Source organism: Pelodiscus sinensis, chromosome 6, assembly GCF_052426305.1.
Source record: "Pelodiscus sinensis isolate ZL-2025 chromosome 6, ASM5242630v1, whole genome shotgun sequence".
NCBI classification, from domain to species: domain Eukaryota; kingdom Metazoa; phylum Chordata; order Testudines; family Trionychidae; genus Pelodiscus; species Pelodiscus sinensis.
The window spans coordinates 2,634,691-2,659,562 of record NC_143057.1 but is presented as its reverse complement, the minus strand read 5'-3'; the positions used below and the strand labels follow the sequence as shown (position 1 = coordinate 2,659,562).

At 44.5% G+C, this 24,872-nt stretch overlaps 2 protein-coding genes and 1 non-coding gene across 3 annotated transcripts in view; 1 reads left to right on the top strand and 2 right to left on the bottom strand.

Annotated features, from left to right (window-relative positions):
• On the bottom strand, positions 1-4,819 carry CCIN (calicin). Its single transcript, XM_089779148.1, has one exon. The coding sequence runs from the start codon at positions 1,845-1,847 to the stop codon at positions 72-74; it is 1,776 nt and encodes a 591-aa protein (XP_089635274.1). The 5' UTR covers positions 1,848-4,819; the 3' UTR covers positions 1-71.
• Positions 4,820-7,502: 2,683 nt separating this feature from the next.
• LOC106732821 (uncharacterized) lies at positions 7,503-14,037 on the bottom strand. The gene is made up of 3 exons (XR_012904563.2): positions 14,020-14,037; positions 13,534-13,653; positions 7,503-10,698 (listed from the first exon to the last, which is right to left on the bottom strand). It is a non-coding gene; the product is annotated as an uncharacterized LOC106732821 (transcript).
• Positions 14,038-14,260: 223 nt separating this feature from the next.
• Positions 14,261-24,872, top strand: part of NANS (N-acetylneuraminate synthase) — a 12,749-nt gene continuing 2,137 nt past the window's right edge. Inside the window, exons 1-5 of the mRNA XM_075931275.2 lie at positions 14,261-14,499; positions 15,782-15,997; positions 21,221-21,320; positions 22,550-22,704; positions 23,736-24,002. Coding sequence (XP_075787390.2) covers positions 14,368-14,499; positions 15,782-15,997; positions 21,221-21,320; positions 22,550-22,704; positions 23,736-24,002 — 870 coding nt within the window. The 5' untranslated portion in view covers positions 14,261-14,367. The remainder of the gene's footprint in view (positions 14,500-15,781; positions 15,998-21,220; positions 21,321-22,549; positions 22,705-23,735; positions 24,003-24,872) is intronic.

Below are 24,872 nucleotides of genomic sequence, written 5' to 3'. Positions count from 1 at the left end.
TTTCATTTGTTTGTATCCATGATTCAATCATTCTTTATTATTAGGTATTGTATTTGTGGTTTTTTTCCAAATTAATTGATTACAATTTTTCGGAGAATCTTACAAGGCAATTTAGCTATACAGCAAGCTGGGCAATCTAGAGCTTCCGGAGGATCGGACAAAACTTTCCATTCCCCTGTCTTTTGGTCTAACAGGTAAGCATTTGGATTGACAGAATAATCTTCAGGACGCTTGTCACCTGAACAAATGATGCCTCCACACACAAACACCTTGTTGTCACCAATAGAGCAAACTGCATGTGACAAATCCAAAGTATAGTTATTTGGCAAGAGAGGCACAGTGTTCATGGACTTGTTGGCTTTAAGCTTCTGCAGGTTTATGTCAAGACTTTGTTTGTGACTCTTCACACTCAGGATGTTGTCCTGTTGAAAAGACAACAGAGGTTTGTGATTGAAATCAATGGGAAAAGTGAGGTACTGTACCACTTCCCCAGTCTGAGTATTAAAGCAATCCACCATCCCTACTCGGGAGAAACGCCCATTGACCAGACATCTCCCTGTCACAATATAAATAAACTTGTCTTCCTTTGTGATCAATGCAGTTGCATCCATAGGAATGCTCATCTTCCCAGCCAGAGTCCACTTCTCTTTCCTCTCTTCATACTTGTAGATGTTAGAGACGTATTTTCTTGGAGCTGTGCTACCTCCTACAGAGTACACCACTCCCCCACACGTTATCATGGTATGGAAGACCAAACCTATAGGCAGATCAGGCAGTTTAGTCCAGGAGTTGTTATCTAGATCATACCGCCAAGCAGTCTTTAAGCCAGATATCTGCTCTGTTGTTCCCCCAGAGACGTAGATGTACCTCCCAACTGAAGTTGCACTGAGAGCAGCTGCTTTATACGGCATCTCTGTTAGTTTTAGCCACATGTTCTCCTCAATAATGTAAGCAAAAACTCCATCATTGAATCTACCATGCTCTTTCTGGCCTCCTAAAACCACCACAGAGTCCATTAAGGCCCCCTTTCTTTGGAAAAGCAGCAGACTTTGAGGATTTTCTTGCTTTCTGTCACTCAAAATGGTCTCCATCTGGGCCAGGGGGCCAGAATGACTCTCAAACAGCAGCACTTCACGGCTGGCAGCCAGCAGCGTCTTGGTCGAGACACCAGTTAAATGAATGTAGGGGAAGAACTTTCTGAAATACTTATCCCTTTCTCCCCTTTTGTGCTTCACCCACTGGAGCAGGGCAAGGAAGGCTTGGTCCTCGTTCTGCACGTGAAGGTTCTCGTCCCTGAGCAGCTTGCCAAAGATCTGGTGGGGGCAGCGAAGGAGGTCTGAAATTCCCTCTGGGCCCGACCAGTAGTGGAAGTTGTCACGGATACCAGCATAGGCACTGTTGGCTACCTCTTTCAGCTCATAAGTATTGGCTAGGAACAGGTAGCACAGGCAGTTGTTCTTCTTGAGGGACCTGAGGAGGAAGTCAGAGCAGTGGGCTCTTAGGGACTCTGAGTTGAAGTAGTTAGCTCCCTTCAGCAATTCCTCCACATTCTTCTCAGACACCAACACCTTACCAGTGTAAAAATAGTCCAGCAGCTGCTCCACCAACATAGGGTTCAGGAAGCTAGCATCGATGATGATGAAGAGTTCATCACCAATCTTCATGTCATTGCTTGAGATCAGGTTCTTCACATGGGTAGACACAGCTGCCAAGACATTGAGGTGGGCAGAGAAGACCTGCTGGTCCACGCTGAGTACCACATCACAGAACTCCCTGTTCTTTCTCTGCTTGTTGAGGGCCTGTAGGACAAAGCTGTTGTGGTTCTTTTCTGTGAACTGCATCCTCATGTTTTTATACAGTTGGGCAAAAAACAGGGAGGAGAGTGCAAGCTGTAGGAGGACTACTTGTCAGTTATTATGAAAGCCTCACTTGATGACAGAGGAGTGATGTCATCAGGCATAGCGGCCAGGTCACAATTCAACACTTGTGACACGTAGAAAAAGAGTCTTTTAACAATCTGGTTAGCTGTGGTATAGAGAGAGTATTAATTGTTGTAGTATCCAGGCATGGAGATAGTAAAATAAGAGAGGCATAAGACAAACCAACCTGGGCTCTGCTCTCACCTACCGGGGGTAAGAGCAATATATAACGTATTGATATACATTTTTGCCCCATCGCTAAGGATAGTTTAGGCTTTTGCACTGAGCTTTCCAGTTGGTGAGTGTGGAATGTGTTCTGGACTCCTGTAGATTATTTCACTGTGTAGGGTCCGGCACCCAATCCAGCTGCCAATATTTTTATTCTAGGAACATCCACGTTCCCGAGGAGCACTGTGGTCTTGTCTGCATAGGTGCTGGAACAATTTGTATAGTGGGGGTGCTGAAAGTCATTAATTAAAACTGTAAAGCCTGTTATAATGGGAACCACTTCAAGCAGGAGGTTCTGCCACACACCAGCATTCCTAGTTCCTGCCCCTATCCATGTATGAGGAGGTGACCCGGAATGCAGCTCATGAAAGGCTCTGAGGTTTAGGGCTGGATCTTGAACTGGGCCCATCCCTAGAAGTGGAGTGTGGAACTCTGATGTGTATTCCTTGCTTCTGCCAGGTGAAGAAGCTGGAGTTTTGGGTTGATCCTCACCCAAAGTAGAGCTGGAGTTTTGGGTTTGTCAGCCAAAGTAGAGGGAGTTACAGTCACCCGATCTAGAGGTGACAAACATTGATGTGAGCGCTGTCTGATTAAAGAGGTGAAATCTCTTGGATATACAGAGGTGGAAGAAGACATTCCTGGTATTGCTGTTACCTGGTTCCCAAGATTCAGAGATGTCTCTTGAAGTATTCCAATGCTTCATATTACCTGGGCAATCTTGACAGGCACCTTTGGTGGAGGTTGGGGTTGTGGTCTTTTTAAGATCCTCAGACTGTTTACCTCTTCCTGTCAGCTATCACTTTTCTCTCACCTGGATTGAGTGTCAGTCAGGTGCTTGTCTCTTGTAGGCATTGTGATGTCCGTGTCTCATCTGTGGGCTTATCTCACACAGGCTTTGTGACACCAGCACTAGTGAGAATGAGCTGAAAAGCATGTTGGTGACACCAGCACATCGATGGCACTGGACAATGCCTAATCATTTTCCTTAGGGTTGTTGAAAAGGAGAGGGCAGGACTGATCCTTGCATGTGGGCTGTTACTCATCACTACTCTTTGATCTGTTAGTTAGAGAGAAGCAACTGAATCCAGGTTTGAATAATACAGCTCATCCAAACAGGTGATAAAAGCAAGTCAGTAGGATTGTGCAGCTGAAACTGATGAATAGATCAAGAAGTAGAAGTATAGAGGTTTGGGCTCTACTTACAACAGAGCCATCTATACTGGGTCTGCTCTGAACCCTGATCATGAAGGTTCTTGGATACTGGCAAATGTAAATTCTTTTGGAGCAATATCATAGATAATGTTTGTATGATTTTACTTAGGTAGGGGAGGTGATCATCTGTGAGACTGTTGTTGTCCAAAGCTGGTTTCTAAAAAACAGGCTGGACTAGAACATGCTACAGGCATGGGGACACACGGTCTTCCCTGAAAGAGGTGTTTGATCTAGCTAGTTTATGCTGGATTTCACCAGCCATGATTATTAGGGGTATGATTTTTGGAAGCCTTTCAGAGCTTCTAGTATTACCACAGTCCAGAATGCTTGCTATCCCAGAATAGTTCTATTAACTTCAGCAGGATTACACTCCATAGCACTATGCTTTGAAGTAAGTAGTTGCAGGATTGGGCCCTAATTTTGTCCATGAAATCAATGAATCTACTTACACAAGTAAGGCGAGAAGGATTTGGCCCAGTCAATGTCATAATTTACTGGCTTCAAACCTGCTGGAGACACTCACACCATTCATTGCTGTGTGTCTATAAAATACTCTCTCTTTTTAAAATAAGAGACCCAAAGATTTGTTCAATATGTACATTAGCTTGTGTGCTAACCCCTCTCAGAATAGACAAAGCAGTATTGTTCTTTCTTGATCCTTCAACTAGTCTCCCAGCTTCATGTCTCTGCCCCCTTCTGCTACACCATGAAAACCTCATAATTTTGGGAGATTACAAAATCAGCCCATCGTCACAGTCCACTTCTTCTCTCTTCCCAAACTGCTGCCGCCCCTGTGAGATACTGACATCAGACACAAGCCAGCTCTGTAACACATAGAAACCAGGAATTCATGTTCTCAAGGCATCTTTCTTTTACCTACTTATCTAACTGGCAGGATAGGGCAGGAAACTTGTCTCAAGCACAGGGTTCTGTAGAGGTGGGGAAAAGTGTTTGTGTGGAAGAACTTGGCATGTCTAATACCATAGGAAAAGAAGTATGGCACCTCTAGCCTGCCTATGCCTTCCTATGGTGCAGTAACACTTATGGAATTGACTGCTAAGGAGCCATGCAATCAAGTCAACTTCCTCGAGGACTCATAGCTTGTCCATCTGTCAAGAGTCAAGACACAGTGGAGAAGGACTTCACTGGATGTTAAAACTATGAAGGTAAACACATAATAACTATAGTGAGGACCAGGGGATATTTATTATATGATGGAATCTGAATAAGAGACTAACCATGTCAGACAAGTTCTTTAAGAAGAGTTTGGAGCACCGTTCTGCTCCATCTTTAATAAATGTTTAATTAAGGTGCTGTGTTAATCAATTAATTTGTGCTGAGCTCCTCACTATCATGATTTTCATTGTTCCAAGCACACTTTGTATTACGTTTACATTTATAAATTGTCTCTATAGAATTAAATGATTAAACAATGTTTCAATAAATGGTTAATCAACTGTTTTAGAGTAGAACACATCAATGGGTTGCTAATAACCATTCATAATCCTTTCAAATAATGGGTTTATAATAATTTATAATACATACTATTCACATCTGTAACATGCTTAGAACATCTATTAATCTTTTAAGAATGCTTTATAGACTATTTATAAATGTAACCTTAATATACCATATAACCATTCTTCCTATATACAAAAGGGCCAGATTTTCAAGCAGAGGTCAATTTGGCTTCTCTTTCTGCCTTATAATTATGCCTCTTTTGTTCCCACACTTTTTTGTAGGCACAGCTAATAGTAGCTTTGATGTCTAACTACATGACTTATCAGCAAAAACAAGTAGTATGTTGTTAATTACCAAGAAATTGTCATGGGCACAAAACAGCAAGCCCAAATCACTAACAAATTAGATCCAGAAAGTGTGTACTACTATAATAGCTGAATGTGCAGAGGTATTCCTTTATTTATACATCTGCAGGCTTCTTTACTTAGTATGTATTGTTCAGTATTGGAGACAGCACTAAACTTATTTTTTTTTTAATTTCCCTTTGTCTTGTGACTGATTATTCACAGTTTCAAGAGATTATAACGAGGGGGCTTTTCACTATTAACATAACCATTAAAACAATACTGTTGAACATCTAATTTAGAAAACTTATGGAAATAACCATGTATTCTGCATAGCTTATACAAATAAATCAAATAATATTACTACTTAGCATCTGTATCATGTTTTCCATTCTCCATAGATCTTGGTGAATTACAAAGTAAGAAAACCATTATTATCTTTCCCCAGCTTCAGGCCCTCGGGCTTCATGCAGCCCAGGGGGCTTTCTGGTAGAGTGACCATCTATCCTGTTTTGGCCAGGACAGTCCCTTTTTTAAGCCCTGTTCCAGCCATCCTGACTTTTTTGGCAAAATTGAGCATTTGTCCTATTTGCGCTTGCCAGACGATCATCAGCTGGCAAAAGCAAATTGGACAAATGCACAGTTTTGTCAAAAACGTTGGGTGCAACTGTAACCCTCGCAGGGTGTGGAGGACAGACACATGGGGAAAAGTGAGCGGCAACACTGGCCCTTCACGGACAGGTGGATGAGCGGCAACGTTGCCCTTGCATGGGTGGGTGGCAGGGGGACTCCAACCAGCACTGCACATGGAAAAGAGAGAGGGTCTCAGGCTGGCCCCAAATGGGCAAGTGGCAAGGAGGCTCAGGAAAGCCCCTAGCATAGAGGGAGGAGGCGGGGTCTTGGACTAGCACTATGGGATGTCCCGTTCTCCCTCTGGGAAAATATAGACACCCTACTTTGTGGGCTGAACAATCTAATGTGATTTCATGTGTATTTTCACGAGAATAACAAAAATGCAAAATTATACCTTTTTACAGGATTATCATGGAAAAGCCAAACACTAAACTATACTGACTCAATTCATGGAGTGTGAAATTCATTTCCTGTAGGAAACCTAGTTCCTTTTTAAATTAGTATATTGCCACCTACTGGAACAAGGAGAAAAGCAATCAAAACCAGGAAATAAGGTGTACATTTTTAATAGAGTAATTAACCATTGCAAAGGGATGTATCAGAAAGGGCTAAAAGTAATTCACTTATGTAAGGCTCAATCCAACAAACACTGACATAACTGAAAAGACTCCCACTGATTTCCCTGGAAGTCAGATCAGACCCTTAGGGTAGAAATAAGGACAAGCCATAAAGTAAGTGTCTGTTGAAAACTTTAACCTAGTGATGGGCAAACTAGGCTAGTGAATAGGCTGCGTTAGTGGCCCCTCATTTCAGTGGGCCGCAAGATTTTTGTAACTAAGACCATATTCTGAAATAGGGTAGTTTTTTTAACAGTCTCCATGCTTAATGAGATATCAGAAACCTTCACCATTATTTTCCTGGTTACTTCCTTTAGAACAGGGGTCTCCAAACTTTTCTGCCCGAGGGCCGCATTAACTATCAAACAGCAGTTCGGGGGCCGACTACACACTTGAGGTCCAAATAAAAAACCATCAAAACATGGATGTTGTTTTTAATTATTTATTTAATATTATTTTATTCAGTTATTATTTAATAACACATTGATACACTACACATGAACACCTGTATTAGTGTGAATGGTGAAATTGTTTCCTGGATGCCAAAATAGCAGACATTTCTGGCTTTAGATTTGTTGTCCCTAACATCAACAGTGACCTGAGATTATCATCGGACAAGTTTGTTCTCAAATTTCCATAATTTTTTTTCCGTAGACAAAAAGGTCTCCACGGGCCGGATGAGAGGGCCTCGCGGGCCGCATCCGGCCCACGGGCCGTAGTTTGGAGACCCCTGCTTTAGAAGAACATAGGGCCCGAATTTATCCGCACCTCTTAACACTTTGCCAACCTTTAATGAGGCTAATTGCTTAAGTGGACAAGCATAATCAATCGTTTTAACAGTGCATACTAGCCAGCTCAGTTTCTTGTCCCTGCTACAGCAATTTCCTCCACCCACACACCTGTCAGCCATACTCAGAACATCACTGAATTGTTCACTTCTTTCTAGTCAGCTTTTTAATTTGTTTTAGTCACTTGCCTGCACTGTTTCATCACCCCCTGCTACACTTCACCAGCCGTTTGTGTCAGGCAGCAGTTCTTGTCTGTGGTTCAGCACCCAGATGTTCTCCTTTACTTAACACAGAGGGGAGTAGATTAACTACCTCATTAAAGACAATTAATAACAGACTTACACATTTTCATTAAAAGGAGAGAGCCGCAGTAACTAACTGTATGCAGTGGGTTCCACTGCATGGAATGTGGCTACTATCATACATCTCCCAGGGGTAACAGTATTGCCAACTTCAAGCCTTTGAAAATTATGAGTTAGGTCTCAAAAAATTATGAGACTTAAAAAAAGGCATGTTGTTTCTCAAGTGCCTTTCTGTTTTTTTAATCTATGTGGAAGCCTTGTGTAACCTACACACCTACTGGGTGTGGTTCACTGTCCCACAGAGTGGCAGCAAGACCACTTACAGAGCGAAAGAATGAGTTTGCTCTACAGCACTTGCTGAGCGCCTGCTGGCTTTTAGCTCAAGCGGTAGACACTCTTGCACTAAGCTCCAGAGGTCCCTGGTTCAATTCTGCCTGTCCGCATTACACTTGTACCCTCCATTTGTATGTGACCATCTCAGGTTCAAAATTCAAGTTTAAATAGCTTCTAAAAATGCAGGTGTCCCTATTGCACCCTCAAAGAGAACTGTTCTTTCTTTCTGTATCTTCTGGGTATGTAGGGTTGCCAAGCCTACAACATTTTCCTGGTGTGTTTAGGAATTAATCTTTAGTTAAAGATAGGAATAGGTCCAACCATTACTGTCAAATTTGGTCTGCCATGCCACATTCCCCTGAAATCCCTTTAGACTGCCTGCCCCGCATTACCACATTCCCCTGCAGCCCTCAGCCTGTCTCCTGCTCCCCAACTTCCCCTGTAGCCCTCAGTCTGCTTCCTGCTCCTCACATTCCTCTGCATTTCCCTGGTCTGAAGGGAATATTGCCTAGTTCCTAACACATTCACCTTCCTGGATACAAATCAGACATCAGAAACATACATAAACTTGTTGGGGAAAAATTTAACCCGCCTGGTCACTAATCATGGATTTAAAAGTAGCCATTCTTCTACAAAGGAATTATACCAGCCAATTACAGAGAACGTGGAAATGGTATTCATCTGCAAATTTGACACTGTTACCCTGGGTTTGAACAAAAGACATTAACTGGATGTTCCACTATAAAGCCACTTTCCCCTATCTTTAACAACCTAATTTTTCATAAAAAGACAAGAGTGGAATACTTCCAGCCCACTTAATTACCCTCATTAGCACTGGTCCTACAATTGACAGGTACTTTATTTTGCTGTTATATATCTTTTGGTTTCTGTTATTTTCATGCCAGCTCATCTGATGAAGTGGGTTTTACCCACAAAAGCTCATGATACCATATATTTTTGTCAGCCACAGGAGTATTTATTGTTTCACTGAAATAAAATTTTTCACATGAACATTTTGGTTTTCACCAAATTATGTTTTAGGAAAATACCCTGGAATAAAGTGTACAAATGATGGCATTTCAACATTATCAGAGTGGACTGTTTTGATTTTTCATTTTGAAATTGTTTTTCTGTCAAATTTTTAATTAGCTATATTTATATTACTTGGAAATCAGAACTAAATTATTTGATTTTATCAAAATGGAACATATTAATGTATCAGGTTTGGAGCCAAAACAGATTTCAAAGCTCAACATTTTTCATGGAAGGGAAATTCCAGTTCCTCTCCACCTTTATGTGTATGCAGGTAAGAGGGGATGTATGAAACAAGGCAATATGTTTAATGGACAAGGGAGAGATTAGTTTGTTGAAGCTCTATCCATCATACAAACTCACTCAAAAATCCATATTCTGTTGGTACAACCAAAGAATTCAAATATTTTCAGGGAACCCAGAGTAAGGACTGGTTCCTTTTGGCATAATCTTGAGGGTTAAAGGGTACACTGAACAACTGCCTGGTATTATTCAAGCCGAACTACCAGGCATAAAGCTCAAATCTCTGCTATTCTAACTGAGGATATCAAATTGCAAATGCTATGCCAGCATTTCGGCAAGAATTTGTTCCTATTCATATGTAAGATTTGTTGGTAAGAACTACATGCTAGGATGCCTTTCCCTGGTGTACAGAATAAATAAACGAGGACAAAATACAGCGCTTCCAAAATGGACCCTGTCTCAAATGCATCTGTGTACATATCAAAGACTGAGTAAGGATCTTTATTTGCACACGGGGGGGCTTGTCAAAATCAAAAGCTTGTTGAAAATCCGGCCTGTGTTAGAACATCTGGAAAAATCTGTTCACCACCCACTGTCAAAAATGCAACTCCATTGGTTGTAACTGTACAGCAGAGAGCACCACAATGCCGATTGCTCTGCCATTCCCATAGTTGCTGCTAGTGGTGGCAATACAATGGCAGGAATTTCTAACAAAATTCTAGTATTGCAGAGAGAGTATTTTATTTTCTCTATCATGGGAGAGATTAACTTCTTGTCTCCTCAAGGCATTTTCTGAAGCTTATCTGTTCTGAGAAAAGCAGAGAGTGGAGTATGCCCAAGAGTCTAGAGTCTGACACAAAACTCCTGAATTTGTTCATTTACATCATGGATGTTGTAATTTGGCAAATTGTTTTGTGGGAGGCACTTAGCAAACTTCATCTTGGTATGGCACCCAACTCAAGAGATTTGTCTTTCTCCACTCAAAATTAATCTCAGATTAATGGGATTTAGGTATAACACGTTGGTATCAGAAACGTCTGAGTCTCTTTTTCTTCAGTCAAGGCTATTTGAATTTTCATTGTTTTCATACAGTAAATATTCCTGGGAAAATGGGTGTTCCCTTCAAGCCGTCACTTTTACATGAACTTAATGTTTTTCCATCCTATTTTGACCTCATGCTGCAATGTGCCAGGAATCTGACTAGTGTAAATAAACATTTAATTTCACTGCCCAGCTCCTATTTCTTAAACATCTAATTCAATTATATAAATCCAGTATGCAAGCTAACAATCATATTGCCATTATTAAAGTGCAGTTCTGCTCTGAAGAGTGATGCCATGGGGGATTAAAAATAGCCCCAAGAGGTTCCATGTTTGTCATATCTTGATGGTTCCAGATCAGATTTGCTAATGAAAAGCTGTCTTTTTTTCTAATAGCCAGCTCTGCGAACTCAGCCTGGGCTCTGACAGAGAAACTATATACTTTTCAGCTTGTACATCTTCACCAGTAATACTTTGCAGACAAAATGCTGACTTCAGTGATGCATGTGCAAGTTCATCATCTTCAAATTATGCCCTCAGGTACACCTGTGCAACACAACTGCTTTCAGCAAGATTTCACAGGTGTATCTAGAGCAGTCATTCCCAACTTTTTCCCATGGAGGAACCCCTAAAATAATTGTTCATATCCCGAGGAATCCCTACCTATGAAAACATTTGATCGGCCCGAAAAAGTTGACAGAGCGCAATTCAATTACTGCTAAACTATTGTCAAGAAAATGTATTTGTAAAGAGCTGTTTTTTATATATATGTCAGCTTACATTGTAAGAATTATTTATTTATTTATTTATTTATTTATTTATTCCACGATTTCTCGCGGAACCCCTGACGATGGTCTGCGGAACCCTAGGGTTCCGCGGAACTCTGGTTGGGAAACACTGATCTAGAGCATAGTTTCAAGACCTTAACTATGGAGTGGTGAAATGAACACAGACGCTGTTAGACTGGCTTAGACCCATGGTTCATCTAGCTCAGTATCGTGTCTCGGCTAGCAGCAGACCGCCTCAGTAGAAGTCGAAACAAATGATTTTGTATGCGGATGTGGGACAATTTCTTATGGAACACTCCCACACCAGCATCAATTTCCTGCATTCTACACTGGGAGCTGCAAGCACCCATAACTGTGGACACAAGGGTAAATAAAGCATCTGGTGGTCCGCCAGGGGCTAACCCTGGTAAACTGCGCACAGCCTATGGGCTGCTTATTGCCCTCCCCTATACTAGAGAATATGTTCCAAGGAGAAAGTCCAGGTTATATATCTTAACACACACACAATTTCCTTCACTAAACAAGGACAATTCACCAGACAAGTAGATTACACCATGGAATGAGCCACCCAAATACCCCCAAAAAACCCTGCTAAGAAACAAAAATAGCACCTCCTCTGTCCGCCCTCATTGTCATCACCCCATATTGGAACCCCTACAAGGAATCAAACAGCTACAAATCATATCTGATGGAGACCCTCCTCCTAAAAGAAATCTTTCCTGAAGCTCTTCTTTTGGCCCTGAAACAAGCCCCAGCAAACTAGGGATGTGAAAGACTAGTCAACGTTCCAATAAGCAATCTGATATCAGATAGAGGCAGCAAAGAGGAGAGAAGAGGGGGGTACTTCAAAGCAGCAGCGCCGCATGGAGCCTGGGGTCAGCTGCTCTGTGTGGTGCTGCCACTTTGAATGCCATGGGGAGCTCGGCATCAGGCTCCTCACCGCATTTCAAAGTGGCAGCGCCATGTGGCGCCTGGGATCAGCTGGGGATTCCCTAGCTGACCCTGGGCTCTGTGTGGCGCTGCGCTGTGAAAAGCTGCGTGGAGCCCATGGTCAGCGGGGGAGTCCCCCGGTTAACACCGGACTTCAGCCCTAAGCTGTTGCTACACTTAAAAGGCAGAGGCGCCCTATCAACTAATCAAATAGTCAGTGCAAAAATGTGACCGTTCAATTAGTCAATTCACCAATACTTAACACCCTTACTGCAAACTCTCCAAGCCCATTATCTGAAAACAAGTTCCCATAGCCTTGGTGGATATATCAATTCAAAACAGAATGCCATCCTGCCAAAACAACAGATTCCCAACTTGCAGACAGCTCCACTGCTATAATGATCAACACCCCCCACAACAAACTTTTTGGGATCAATGGTCCTACACATACCTATTGCAACATGTGGTGTACCTCATCCACAGAGCCATCATGGGCCCCATGCTGACCCACGCCCTGGGCAAAGAAGTTGGGGGGGGATCAATAAAGGGCCACCTTGGCACCTGGGGAGCAGGGCATGAGGAAGGGCATGCAAGGGCTCCAACAGACAACAGGCCCCAATGCCTAGGGATTTAGCCGGCATTTGCATATATTTACTTTAATGTGCATATATTTGCATAACAACATAGCAGGAACAGTCCCCCATAATGCGACAGTCCCCCACAATTAGTTTAGCATGGAGCGTCAAGGCAGCGAGGGGAGAGAGGAGAGACTGGCACGGGGCAGCAGGGGTTGGCTCCAGGAAGCGGAGCCATACCCCTCCATCTCCCAGTCAGGTCACGCCACTTCATCATAGTGGTGGGAAGTGGCGTGACCTGGCTGAGAGATGGTGGTAGAGTGGAGCAGACTGCTTGGTCACTGTGGTTCCCACCGCCATTTAAATGCAGTGGCCCAATCCCTGCTGCTGCCCTGTGCCAACCCCCTCCCCCCATAACTCCCCTGGGTGGCAAAGCTTTGGGGAACAGGTACAATGGATGTGGGAGAGGGTGGAGCAGGGACAGGGAAGAAGCAGGGTGGTGGTGGTGCAGGGGCAGTTTGAGGGAAAGGGTGGAGTAGGGGTAGGAAGCTAGCGCTGGTGCAGGAGAGGGGGAGGACTTCCCAAGGTCCTGTTCTCCCCTAGATATTTCCCCACTCATCCATGCAATAAATGCATCAATAGCTACCAAGGTGGACCCACCCAATCACTATGCTCTTGAATGTCCACACACAAGATAATGATCACTCTGTCTCTGCTCTACCAGTCCTCATGGTCAAAGGACACCTGCATATTTTCAACAGACAAGCGGGGAGTTTAAATTCATTAATCTGCTGAATGCCCAAAACCACAGCCTGATCATAGAATCCCAGGCTGGAAAAGACCTCAGGAATCATTGAGTCCAATCCCCTGCCCAAAGCAGGGCTCATCCCAACTCAATCACCCCGGCCAGGGCTTTGTCAAGCTGGGACTTAAACACCTCTAGGGATGGAGGGATGTTTCCTAATCTCCCACCCTGATCCCCTCCGCGTGGCTTGTGACTGCACGCCACCTTGAATGGTCCCGTACGATATGCGTGAACGCTACACTGTCTGTCCGTCCCCGCGTTTTGCCCTCGTCTCATCTTATACCTGACTCAGGCAGCCGTGGCTCTGAGGAAGAGACCGCGATCGGGGAGAATAAAATCCGCACCGGTGGGCCGCTCCGCGGTGGCACGTGGCCGAGGCCAGGGTGAGCGTCGAGGCTGCGCTCTGAGGAGACAGAGTTCTGCGTCAGTGTGTGCGCCCAGGCCCCGGGCCCACTCAGGGGGCCTGGCGCACTCAGCCTGCCCCTCGCCTGGGGGCAAACGTGGGCCTGCTGGATGCTGGGGTGCCACGTTGCCACGGCTACGCTTCATGGCAGCCCCCAGGCACGTTTGGTGCGTTTCCCAGAGCCCCCCACTCGCCCTTGGCACAGGAGCTGGGGGGGGGGTCAATAAAGGGCCCCCGGCGCCTGAGCAGCAGGGCACGCGGGGGCCCCAGCAGACACCAGGCCCCACCGCTGGCTGGCGTGTAGGCCCGGGAATCGGCCTGCGTTTGCATATATGTATCTTCATTTGCATATATTTACATGCTGACCTAGCAGGGGCTGGATCCCTGAGGGACATGCATCTGCACGCTGGCTCGCGGAGCGCCTGCCCCGCTTCCCGCCCCGCGTAACGAGCGGCCAGGGACTGGGCGTCACGCGCCAGGCAGCCAACCCCTCCCGCGCCTCGCGCTGCCCGACCTACGCCCGGCAGAGCCGGACCTTCCTTAGCCCCGCCTGAGGCGCTCTGATTGGGTGGGCTGCGGCGGCGCTCCTCCGCGGCGATTGGCGGAGGCCCGCGGTGACGTGTCCCAGGCTCCCTGCCAGCAGCAGCGCGCTAGGGGCGGTTGGCGGCCGTTGTGCTGGGCCCGGGCCTCGCGCACACTCGCCCGCGCGCCGCGATGCCACTGGAGTTCGAGCTGTGCCCGGGCCGGCGGGTCGGGGGCGCCCAGCCCTGCTTCATCATCGCCGAGATCGGCCAGAACCACCAGGGGGACCTCGCCATCGCCAAGCAGATGATCCGCATGGTCAAGGTGCGCGCTCCGCCGGGGGGAAGGAGAAAGGGGCGGGGTCTCTAGCGGGAGGGGCTGCGCTAGGTGTAGGGGGCGGGGCTGTGCTAGGTGTAGGGGCGGGATCTGAGGGGGAGGGGCTGTGCTAGGTGTAGGGGCGGGATCTGAGGGGGCGGGGCTGTGCTAGGTGTAGGGGCGGGATCTGAGGGGGCGGGGCTGTGCTAGGTGTAGGGGCGGGATCTGAGGGGGGGGGGCTGTGCTAGGTGTAGGGGCGGGATCTGAGGGGGCGGGGCTGTGCTAGGTGTAGGGGCGGGATCTGAGAGGGAGGGGCTGTGCTAGGTGTAGGGGCGGGATCTGAGGGGGCGGGGCTGTGCTAGGTGTAGGGGCGGGATCTGAGGGGGCGGGGCTGGTGCTAGGTGTAGGGGCGGGATCTGAGGGGGCGGGGCTGTGCTAGGTGTAGGGGCGGGATCTGAGGGGGCGGGGCTGTGCTAGGTGTAGGGGTGGGATCTGAGGGGAGGGGCTGCGCTAGGTCTAGGGAGCGGGAATTTCTGTAGGGGGTGGGGCTGTGCTAGGTGTAGGGGTGGGATCTGAGGGGAGGGGGGGCGGTGCTGGGGGGGGAGGGGGGGTGAGAGGGAGGGGCTGTGCTAGGTGTAGGGGCGGGATCTCAGGGGGCAGGGCGGTGCTCGGTGTAGGGGTGGGATCTGAGGGGAGGGGCTGCGCTAGGTCTAGGGAGCGGGAATTTCTGTAGGGGGTGGGGCTGTGGGCTAGGTGTAGGGTATGGGATCTGAGGGGGAGGCGCTGTGCTAGGTGTAGGGGTGGGATCTCAAGGGAAGGGGCTGTGCTAGGTGTGGGGGAGGGGTGCAGGAGTTCTAGGGCTGGGGTCTGCAGGTGGTAGGGGCACAGGCCTGTAAAGGTGAGGGATCAGGAGAGACTGTAGGGGCAGGGTGCTGGAGGAGGGTAAACCTGAGGGGAGCAGGGGTTCTGTGTTGAAGGTTCAGCAGGGGCATTGGGGAGAGGGTCTATAGGGAAGCTGGGGGGGTGGAGGCATGGACCATGGGGGAAGACAGACAGGATCTGTGTTGAGCAGGGGTGGTGTATTGAGGAGCCAGAAGTGCTGGGGGAAGAGTTCTGGACTGGAAGCTGGGGCACAGGGAGAGAGAGTGGGGAGGATGGAGGGAGCAGGAACACTGTATTGAGGGTTTTATAGGGGAGCAAGGTTGTTGAGAGTGTTACTTTGGTTTGTGTATTTCTTTTTAGATTCAGTGGCACCTGTCTTGTGCAGATTCTAAGATGATGTGTCTTGCAGGAGTGTGGAGCAGACTGTGCCAAGTTCCAGAAGAGTGAGTTAGAGCACAAATTTAACAAGAAAGCACTGGAGAGGCCCTATACCTCCAAACACTCCTGGGGAAAGACTTATGGAGAGCACAAGCGCCACTTGGAGTTCAGTCATGACCAGTATCGGGAGCTGCAGAAGTATGCAAAAGAGATAGGCATCTACTTCACAGCCTCTGGCATGGATGAGGTATGTGAGCTGTAATGGTACAGGAAAGCAAATGCAATTCTTGCATTAATGCAGTTATTATTGTCTAGCAGCATTACCAAAACTTCCACTGCTTACTGGGCACTTAGAAGATATTTGATGTAAATTATATTAAACTAATACCAAGGTTTTGTTTGGGCTCTATATGACAAAATATATGAAAGTGAGAGCCAATATACAACTTTGTCCTCAATCATTCCCATTGTGTGTCAAAAGACAGGACTATGCACCACTTTAAATACCAACAAGATGGTTTATTAGGTGAACACCAGACTACAAAGGGAAACCTCAGAACTGTCATTCATGCTTAAATTTGACACTTTACAAATGGACCTTAAAGATGCTAACTACCTTACCCATTACAAAGATAGCTTCCCCAATTATCACCCCTAATATCATCTCATAGATACTAACCTCCCCCCACTTCCCCCCACACACCCTCTGTTCTAAAATCTGATTTGTCAATTTTATGTGTGTTCACTTTTTTTTATTGTATCCCTATGGTATATATGGTCATGCCAATTTTCTTCCACAATTTGATCTGAGGAAATGGGTCTGGCCTACAAAAGCTCATCACTTAATAAACCATCTTGTTAGTCTTTAAAGTGCTGCCTAGTCCTGTATTTTGTTTCAGCAAAACCAGACTAATACAGCCACATCTCTATTACTGTTGTGTGTTAGTTACAGTTGCATATGTTTCCTACCAAATGCCCTCCAAACATGTTTTCTCCTATGCTGAAGTGCTTACAAGTAAAAGAAAAGGTCTCAGCCAGAACTCCAAATAACTTGATCTTTATCAGTTTAAACAACAGTTTAGCAACTCTCTCAAATTGCATGTGACCCTGTCAATAGTCAGCTCCTCCTTTCAGGTTCCTTCAGCCTTCACTTTGCACTCTGCATCAGATTCCTTTCTTGTCTCAGCTGAGTCCTTGCTGCTATTTTGTAGTTCTCTATTTGCTACTAACCATATCCCCTTTCTTTGACCCAAACCATAAAACTAATTCCCCTTTTGTCATCTTCTCCTGCTCTTTGATCAGGAATCATTTCATCCAACTCCCTCCTCCTGAAAGCTTATGCCCAAATAAATCTGTTAGATCTGATCTACACTAAAGGGGAAGGTCAACTTAAGTAATGCAACTCCAGTTAGGTCAACTCCAGCTATGTAATTAACATATCTTAAATAATCATCCACACAGTGGGAGGTCAATGAGAGCAAATGCTTCCATTGGCTTCCCTTACTCCTCATGAGGAGCAGGAGTACCGGCCCTGATGGAAGTGCCCTCTCAATTCGAATTAGCGGATCTTTGCTAGACCCGCTAAATTGAGCCCCAGAAGATCGACCACAGCAGCATAGACATAGCCTGTGTGTTAAGGTGCCACAGTACTCCTTTGTTTTTGCAGATACAGATTAACATGGCTACCCCCTCCGCGTCTGATCCTGGCTGAAGGTCCCTCACCCCTCTGTCTTCAAGTCCTCTTCTATAAGCACACTTTCTCATGAAGCCTATAATCCATACTGCTTCCATCAAAGGTGTGTGTCTATATAATAAAGAAATAAAAAGCCCTCTCTAATCCTCAGCTGTTGTGCATCACTGATGTCAGTAGCTATATAATCGTGATGTAGATAACCCATTGAACATGAGGCATAGCTGCAGTCTAACTAGAAAATTAATAGGTACAGTTTTATTTTGTTTGTTTCAGCTCAAGTGCCTGATAATCAGTGGCGTGGGCTGAAGCAGTAGACTTGAGTCATGATTAAAAAGTTCAAAGATTACTTTGCTTTTCAATTTTGGCCTAGAAACAAATGAGCAAATATACTGTTGTGGGTCACATCATGTCACCTTTAAGTCAGGAAGGCTTGCTAAGTAATGGACATTGAATTTTTTCACTGATGAAACACAACCATCCCTCCTGTGCTTCAACAGCTGCAATCTTAAAGTGGGATTTCCCGAAGCCTAGGCATTTTTGAAAACCCCACCCTTCATTCTTTGGTTTTTGATATACAAAGGTGAAATGCTTATCACAAAGTGCCAAGCCCCTTCAACTCCTAGGCTACGTCTAGACTGGCATGATTTTCCACAAAAGTTTTTCCGTTAAAAGCATTTGCGGAAAAGAGCGTCTAGATTGGCACAGATGCTTTTGTGGAAAAGCGTCCGTGGCCAATCTAGACACGGTTTTGCGCAAGAAAGCCCCGATCGCCATTTTCACCATCAGGGCTTTTTTGCACAAAACAGTTTTTAGCTGTCTACACTGGCCCTCTTGCGCAAATACATTTGTGCAAGAGGGCTTTTTCCCGAACGGGGGCAGCATAGTATTTGCGGAAGAACACTGACAATCTTACATTAGATTGTCAGTGTTCTTGCGGAAATTCAAGCGGCCAGTGTAGACAGCTGGCAAGCTTTTGCCGAAAAACTTGCCAGTCTAGACGCAGCCCTAGTGATTAGCTGAAGTTGCTTAGCACTTAAAAAAAACAAACTTATCCTGTACTTTGGACACTGAGGTCTTGTGACTGAGGCAACCTCCTCATTTAATTGATAATATTGACACCCTCCCCCGCAAAAGCCACAGATGCATAATGCTTTTGTCTAAGAAGCTGCCTGCAACTTTCATCATGATTACCATGTTTTGACTGTAAATGCTTCATACAGCAAAATAATAATTAGTAATATAAACTGAACAGAACTAAATGGAATTTTGTGCTGTAGAAGATGTAGAGTTAGGTTTTTAATGGTATGAGAGATTTTGATTGATATGAAGTAAATATAAAGGAAGTAAGTGACTTAACTTATTTACTCTCTGTTCCAATTTGCATTGAAGACATGAGTCCCAGTGAACCACTCTGTGTGCACTGCCAACAGGATTCAGTATTATTGTCTCTCGTATGACTGGCTAACTAAATGATTATAGATTCCAAGGCCAGAAGAGACCATAGTGATGATAGATTGACCTCCTGAGTAACATGCCATAGAATTTCCCCCAAATAATTCCTAGAGTGTATATTTTTAGACAATGAGCACATGGTTAGCAAATAGCTGTTATGCTTAAGAAGGGTTGGGCTTTGTTTCTGTTTTGTATAATCTTCCTCAAGTCCTTTCAATGGCAATAGAGGGCCAGTAATCCGATTTGTTTATTTAGTTCAAAAAATTACAAAGAGCCACAACAGCAGGAGCACAAGAAATTTGATTTTAGCATCATACAGGCAGGGCAAATTGAAAGAGAGCACAGTTGCTTTTGTTTTGCCTCTTCCTGGCAGAAATTCTAGACTCAGATCCTGAAAGATATTTAGGCATCAAACTCTTAACTTCAATGTGAATTAGGTGCTTAAATACCTTCAGGGATCCGGGCCTTAGCCTCTTGAGTCTAAATAAATACCATGACTGACTGAGTTGCAGAAGTTGTGGTCTTTTCTAGCATTGACGAAGTTGTGTAGCTATTGTCTTCTGAAAACAGAGAAAGTGTGGAGGAGTTTTGTAACAGCTCTGCTGATTAGTGGTTTTCATTCCTCCAGATGACTCTTCTATTTAAAGAGGGCAGTAACTGCATGATCTTTGATATGTGAATTATTTTGTCTGCAGCATATAAGTTTTTTAGAAGAGGATTGATTGAGTGTAACATTTTGAAAAGCTATCGATTTTTCATGTGTTCTGGTGCAGCTTTATCTTATTAGTTGCATTTATAAAAGTAGAAGTAGTCTTCTGGTTTCCTATGTAGGATTGTAACTTTTTTCAAGATGCCAATTAACGGTTCTGAAGCATTTTCCCCATAATATTAATGGTTTTTCTCTTGCCAACCTCTAACTATTGAATATATAGCTCTTAAATATATAATTATTTATAACATCTCAATAGTTTTGAGGCTTGTAACCTTTTCTATTCTGATTTTAATTTTTAAAGACGTGGGTGAAATGCCTTCTTTTATAGAATGTAAACATTCTATAAACAAAAGCATCCATCTGGTAATTTACATCTAGGCCTCCAGAAAACAAAGTCCTAAGAGAGGAGCTGATCACTGGGTCAGAGGGTAGGTGATACCTTTCGCCTCTGAGATCACGGATTCAAATTCATCCCAGGCTGATAACTGACTGACAGTTGTTACCGTCTGATGAGTGAAATGAGTTGGTCGCAGTCCATTCCTAGTGGACATAGACTCACATCACAGAAATCATCAAGACACATCAACTACAAAGAGGCACCAAATCCTCTCCATAAATGCAAAACCTGTAGGTATCGCTCTACTGCTTTGATGATTAATACTCTCCCCCCGCCAGCACACCATTCAATATCCTTGGTCATACCCATGCCTATCACAACCTGTGGTGTATTTCATCCAGCAGTAAATGCCCCCATAACAACTATATGGGTAAAACCAGACAATCACTATGCTCTAGAATTAGCTTGATAAGCATTAGGTTTACCAGAATGCTTATTGGTTAACTGAATTGCCAGCCATGTGGAGCCAGTAGGTGGGAATCCAGCCAAGTTAGGGCGGCAGATGGGGCTGCATGGTGGGCTGGTGGGGTCCATGCTGCAGCGGCCCCAGCAGGGGCAGGAAGGATCCCAGCTGTGCCACAGCAACTCTGTTCCTGGCTGAGCCCTCCAGCAGGAGCACCAGTCTTGGATCCTGGACCCAGCCGTGCCAGAGTGCCCCCAGATCCGACCACCCTAATGGGGGCAGGCCACTCCACACTGACCCCGAAATGCCTGCACGCAACCTCAGTAAGACCTCTGTCCTGACGCACCAAAAATGAATGGGTTAAATGATATAATTTAAATTGTTGAACCTGTAAAGTGTTTTGATCAATAGTTACATCCCTAGTCTATAGCACTATTTATCCAGCACTTTTCCTGATGAATACATTCAGTCACACTGCAGATGCTATACTTAATCTTGCTAGACTAAACTTCTTGAGCCAAATTCAGTGGTGTTTGGGATTTCACAGGGTATTAGTCTGCAGAATTTGGCCCTGTGCATTCAATATGTAGTCCCTGATTCAGGAGCGGAAAGTGGCATTATTGATACTATAGGGATAAGTTTTTGTTGGGGTATGCATATACATTGTCTTGAACTTAAAATACCTTTGTTACAATTTCCTAGTCTTTCTTCTGGAGAAGGAGGGCTCATTTATCGACTGTGGGTGATTCTTTGTTGGGTATGAAGGGGGTAATTTTTAGGAATGTTTTTTAAAAACATGTTCTCTTTTTATAGATGGCAGTAGAGTTTCTACATGAACTGGATGTTCCATTTTTTAAAGTAGGATCAGGAGATACCAACAATTTTCCATATTTGGAAAAGACAGCAAAGAAAGGTGAATGGTTCTATTTGACTGTTTTATTAACCATCCCTGAGTTTCAGCAGATTAACTCCCAACCATTTCCCTCTTGTTTGAGACAACCATCTGAAAGTTTCAGTTGACGTCTCAATTTCACAAATGTCATCTCGTTCTCTGAATGGACACCAGTCTGTTTGTATGAATTTGACTGCTGGATCCCACATACTTTTAAAACCCTCTGGTTCCAGCTCTGGGTCTCTCAGGCACACCCCCAAGTGTAGACTGCATGTCTAACATTTTTTGTGCAGTGGGACCCTGCAGTCAAGCCACCTTAGGCCCCAAAATCAGTGATCTAGCCCTCCCAAACCCCCAGTTGCTTGTATGTGTTCCAGCCAAGCTCCATATCTCCATGAGCATTCTGAGCTTCTTGATTAATCTTTTAAGGACAGCATGGCAGGAAAGCAAGGAACATAGGCATACCAATGGGATTTCTTAATCACAAACAATTTACTCTTAAAGCATAGTAGAGTTATAGATCTTTTTAAAAAGTCTGATGTCACCCATCTTGTGAATCCTGGGTGTGACCAGCATCCATAGGCTACTCAGCTTTTCCTGCCTCCTTATCTGGGTGTTCTTGTATGTCTCTGTGATCTGGCCCCTTTTCTAGAGAAGCTCCCTTGTTCTAAAACAGTCTCTGTTCCTCTTTTTCCCATGTCTTGTAGGTAGATGAGTTCTGGGTTCCTGTTGACTCCCTGCTCTCTCCTCTTGGCTTAGAGCCCATGAAACAAAATGGGGTTACCAATTTAACTCAGATGTACTTCCAACCTGTCACAGCATCAGTTTAGCAGTCAGGCACACTTAATGTAATGCATCTTTAAATAGAATGCAATTGTTTGTAGTGTATTTTGGAGTTAAGCAAATAACTGACATGGTGTGTGTGTTGCTGGCATAACATTCTTTCTAGTTTAATTTCAGACAGCAAAATTAAATCCTTGACAAATCCTTAGTGCAGTGGTCAGGTATGACACATGTAGAGGCTTGTCTACGCCCCTTGGTTTGGTGTGTGTGTGTGTGTGTGTGGGTGTGTGTGTGTGTTAAACTGGTTTAGTTTAACCAGCTTTGTAACTTGAATTGATTTGTTTCAGCTACATCAAACTAAGCTACTCTTGCACTGAAATACAGGTAGTCAGCGACATTTTGCACCATTTTAACCAATCTGTTTAAATTCATACCTTAGGATAAACCAATGCAACTTTCATATACAGGTCGCCCGATGGTCATTTCCAGTGGGATGCAGTCAATGGACACAATGCACAAAGTTTACCAGCTTGTGAAACCGATCAATCCCAACTTCTCCATTCTCCAGTGCACCAGTGCTTATCCTCTTCAACCTGAGGATGTCAACCTCCGTGTGATAACGGTCAGTGAATCATATGTAACGTGTCATGTATTAGGAAAGTCAGATCACAGATGAAATGCACTTTTACTTAAATTCCTAAATCTTGATGAAGCTGGTATTTGCTGCTGAGGGGGCAGAAAATGACATGTTTTTCTAGTTCCCATGAGGATAAAATTAAAAGCTACTGGAGCCCCGATTGGCAGAATTTGGTATCAAGCAACTTGATTTATTTATTACCAGTTGATATATGCATGCTTTAACAGTGCAGAGTATGAGCTATGAAATGGAATATTTTCTTGTGGATGCAAAAATGTGTACGCAATCAGACACTAGCTAGATATAAGAACCTAGATAGTGGGTCAGGTCAAAACTTTAATTAAAAATATTTCCAGCAAAAAGCAAGTATGTGACTAAAGCACATCTGTACCCTGAAGTAGCATCTTCCTGTTGGTAGGAGCTACCTGGAGACTTGTGATTATTGAGGATACTGCAATAAGAAAACAAATGTCTGTAAAACTGGAAATTATTAAAGCATATGCTTAAATATGGGCACGAGTAGTTTCATTGTTTTCAGAGAGACAACTTACCTGTGCATATATAAACGTTTTTAGGATTGGTCTGAAGTATCCGCTTCTGAAATGTTTCATGTGGTTTGGATTTAGACTAAAAAAAGTTAATCTAAATCCAAACCATTTTCTATACATTTTAAAATTGGTTCAGTCCAGTTGACTCTTGGAGGGAACAGACACACATTGTTAGTATAATCCACTATCTTTGGAGTTAGGTGTTGGCGGATACAATTTAACTAGGAAAAACACCAGAGAAGTTTTAGGGTACAATTAGCCTATTCTCCCTTACTCATGGTGGTTGTCCCAGTGACCCCTTGAAACAAAATCAAGCTAGTAGGTAGTACAGTACACCTTGTTCATGTTAACTGAAAGCAGGATTTACTTGTTTTGTGACACTAGTTGTATGTTTGGTTACAATCAATTTGCTCTCTGTGACTGAAATTGAGATCCTTATAATTCAGATCAACTTTGTTGTCATTCAAGGCATATCAATCAGCTTTTCCAGATATCCCCATTGGTTATTCTGGACATGAGACTGGCATAGCCATTTCAGTGGCAGCAGTTGCTATGGGTGCAAAAATACTGGAACGCCATGTAACTTTGGACAAAACATGGAAAGGAAGTGATCACCAGGCATCTCTGGAGCCAAATGAACTGGCAGAATTAGTGAGAACAATTCGTCTTGTGGAAAAGGCAATGGGGTCTCCAGTCAAACAGCTCTTGCCCTGTGAAATGGCATGTAATGAAAAGGTAACTTTCCTTTGAATCACATGTAGCTAAAGGCAAAAGACTAACAACTAATTGTTTTCATTTATTGTGTAGAGGCAACTTGCAAACTGTTCATATTTGCAACATCATCAGTTCCCATTAATCTAGCTCCTTTTGTATCCCTATCCCAAACTTGCTTGCTGCGGAGTCTGTTTCTTAGCACAGACTTAATACCATGTCTAATTCATTCATTAGTTTTGTCAGCAGATAAATATTGTTACTGATGGAGTAATCTTTCCAAGGTGGGCAAATGCCATGTAACTGATTAATCAAAGGTTGGTTACAGTGCCCTCTGGTAAAGTCAGGCTTGGGCTATAGACCTTTTCTCTTCTAGCAACCTGAGCAATGTTGGGAAAGGCAGCAGGCTCTGTTCATTATAACTAGAAACAGACATTCACATCCCTGAGTCTAGAAAAGATCTGGCTGATCTTACAGTACAGGCAGTCATACTGGCCCCCTTGGAGAGAGGTGTGGGGGCTCCACACACCCAGAAGGAATGTGGCCTCAGGTGGAAGGGGTGGGGTTGAGGGCAGCCTGTCTTCAGCGCCTGCCCAGACCTCCCCCTCCCCCCCCCCCCCTCGTGCTGCTTGGAGCATGTCTCACAGTGCCCCTGCCTCCAGGCAGCTTTAAGAGCCATCCAGGATGCCTTGGTGCCACCTTAAGGAGCTTGGACTCCAGGTGCTACTGCTGCACTATGCTCTGGGGCAATTATCTCCCTCTCCCCCCCCCCCCCCAAGGTCTGCACTTGTGCCCTCAATATAACACAGCATTCAGCTGTATTTAGTGAAGATTTCCATACTAAGATATCTTTGTTAAACTGATTTGAAGTGTGTATTTGAAGGTAGAGTGAGC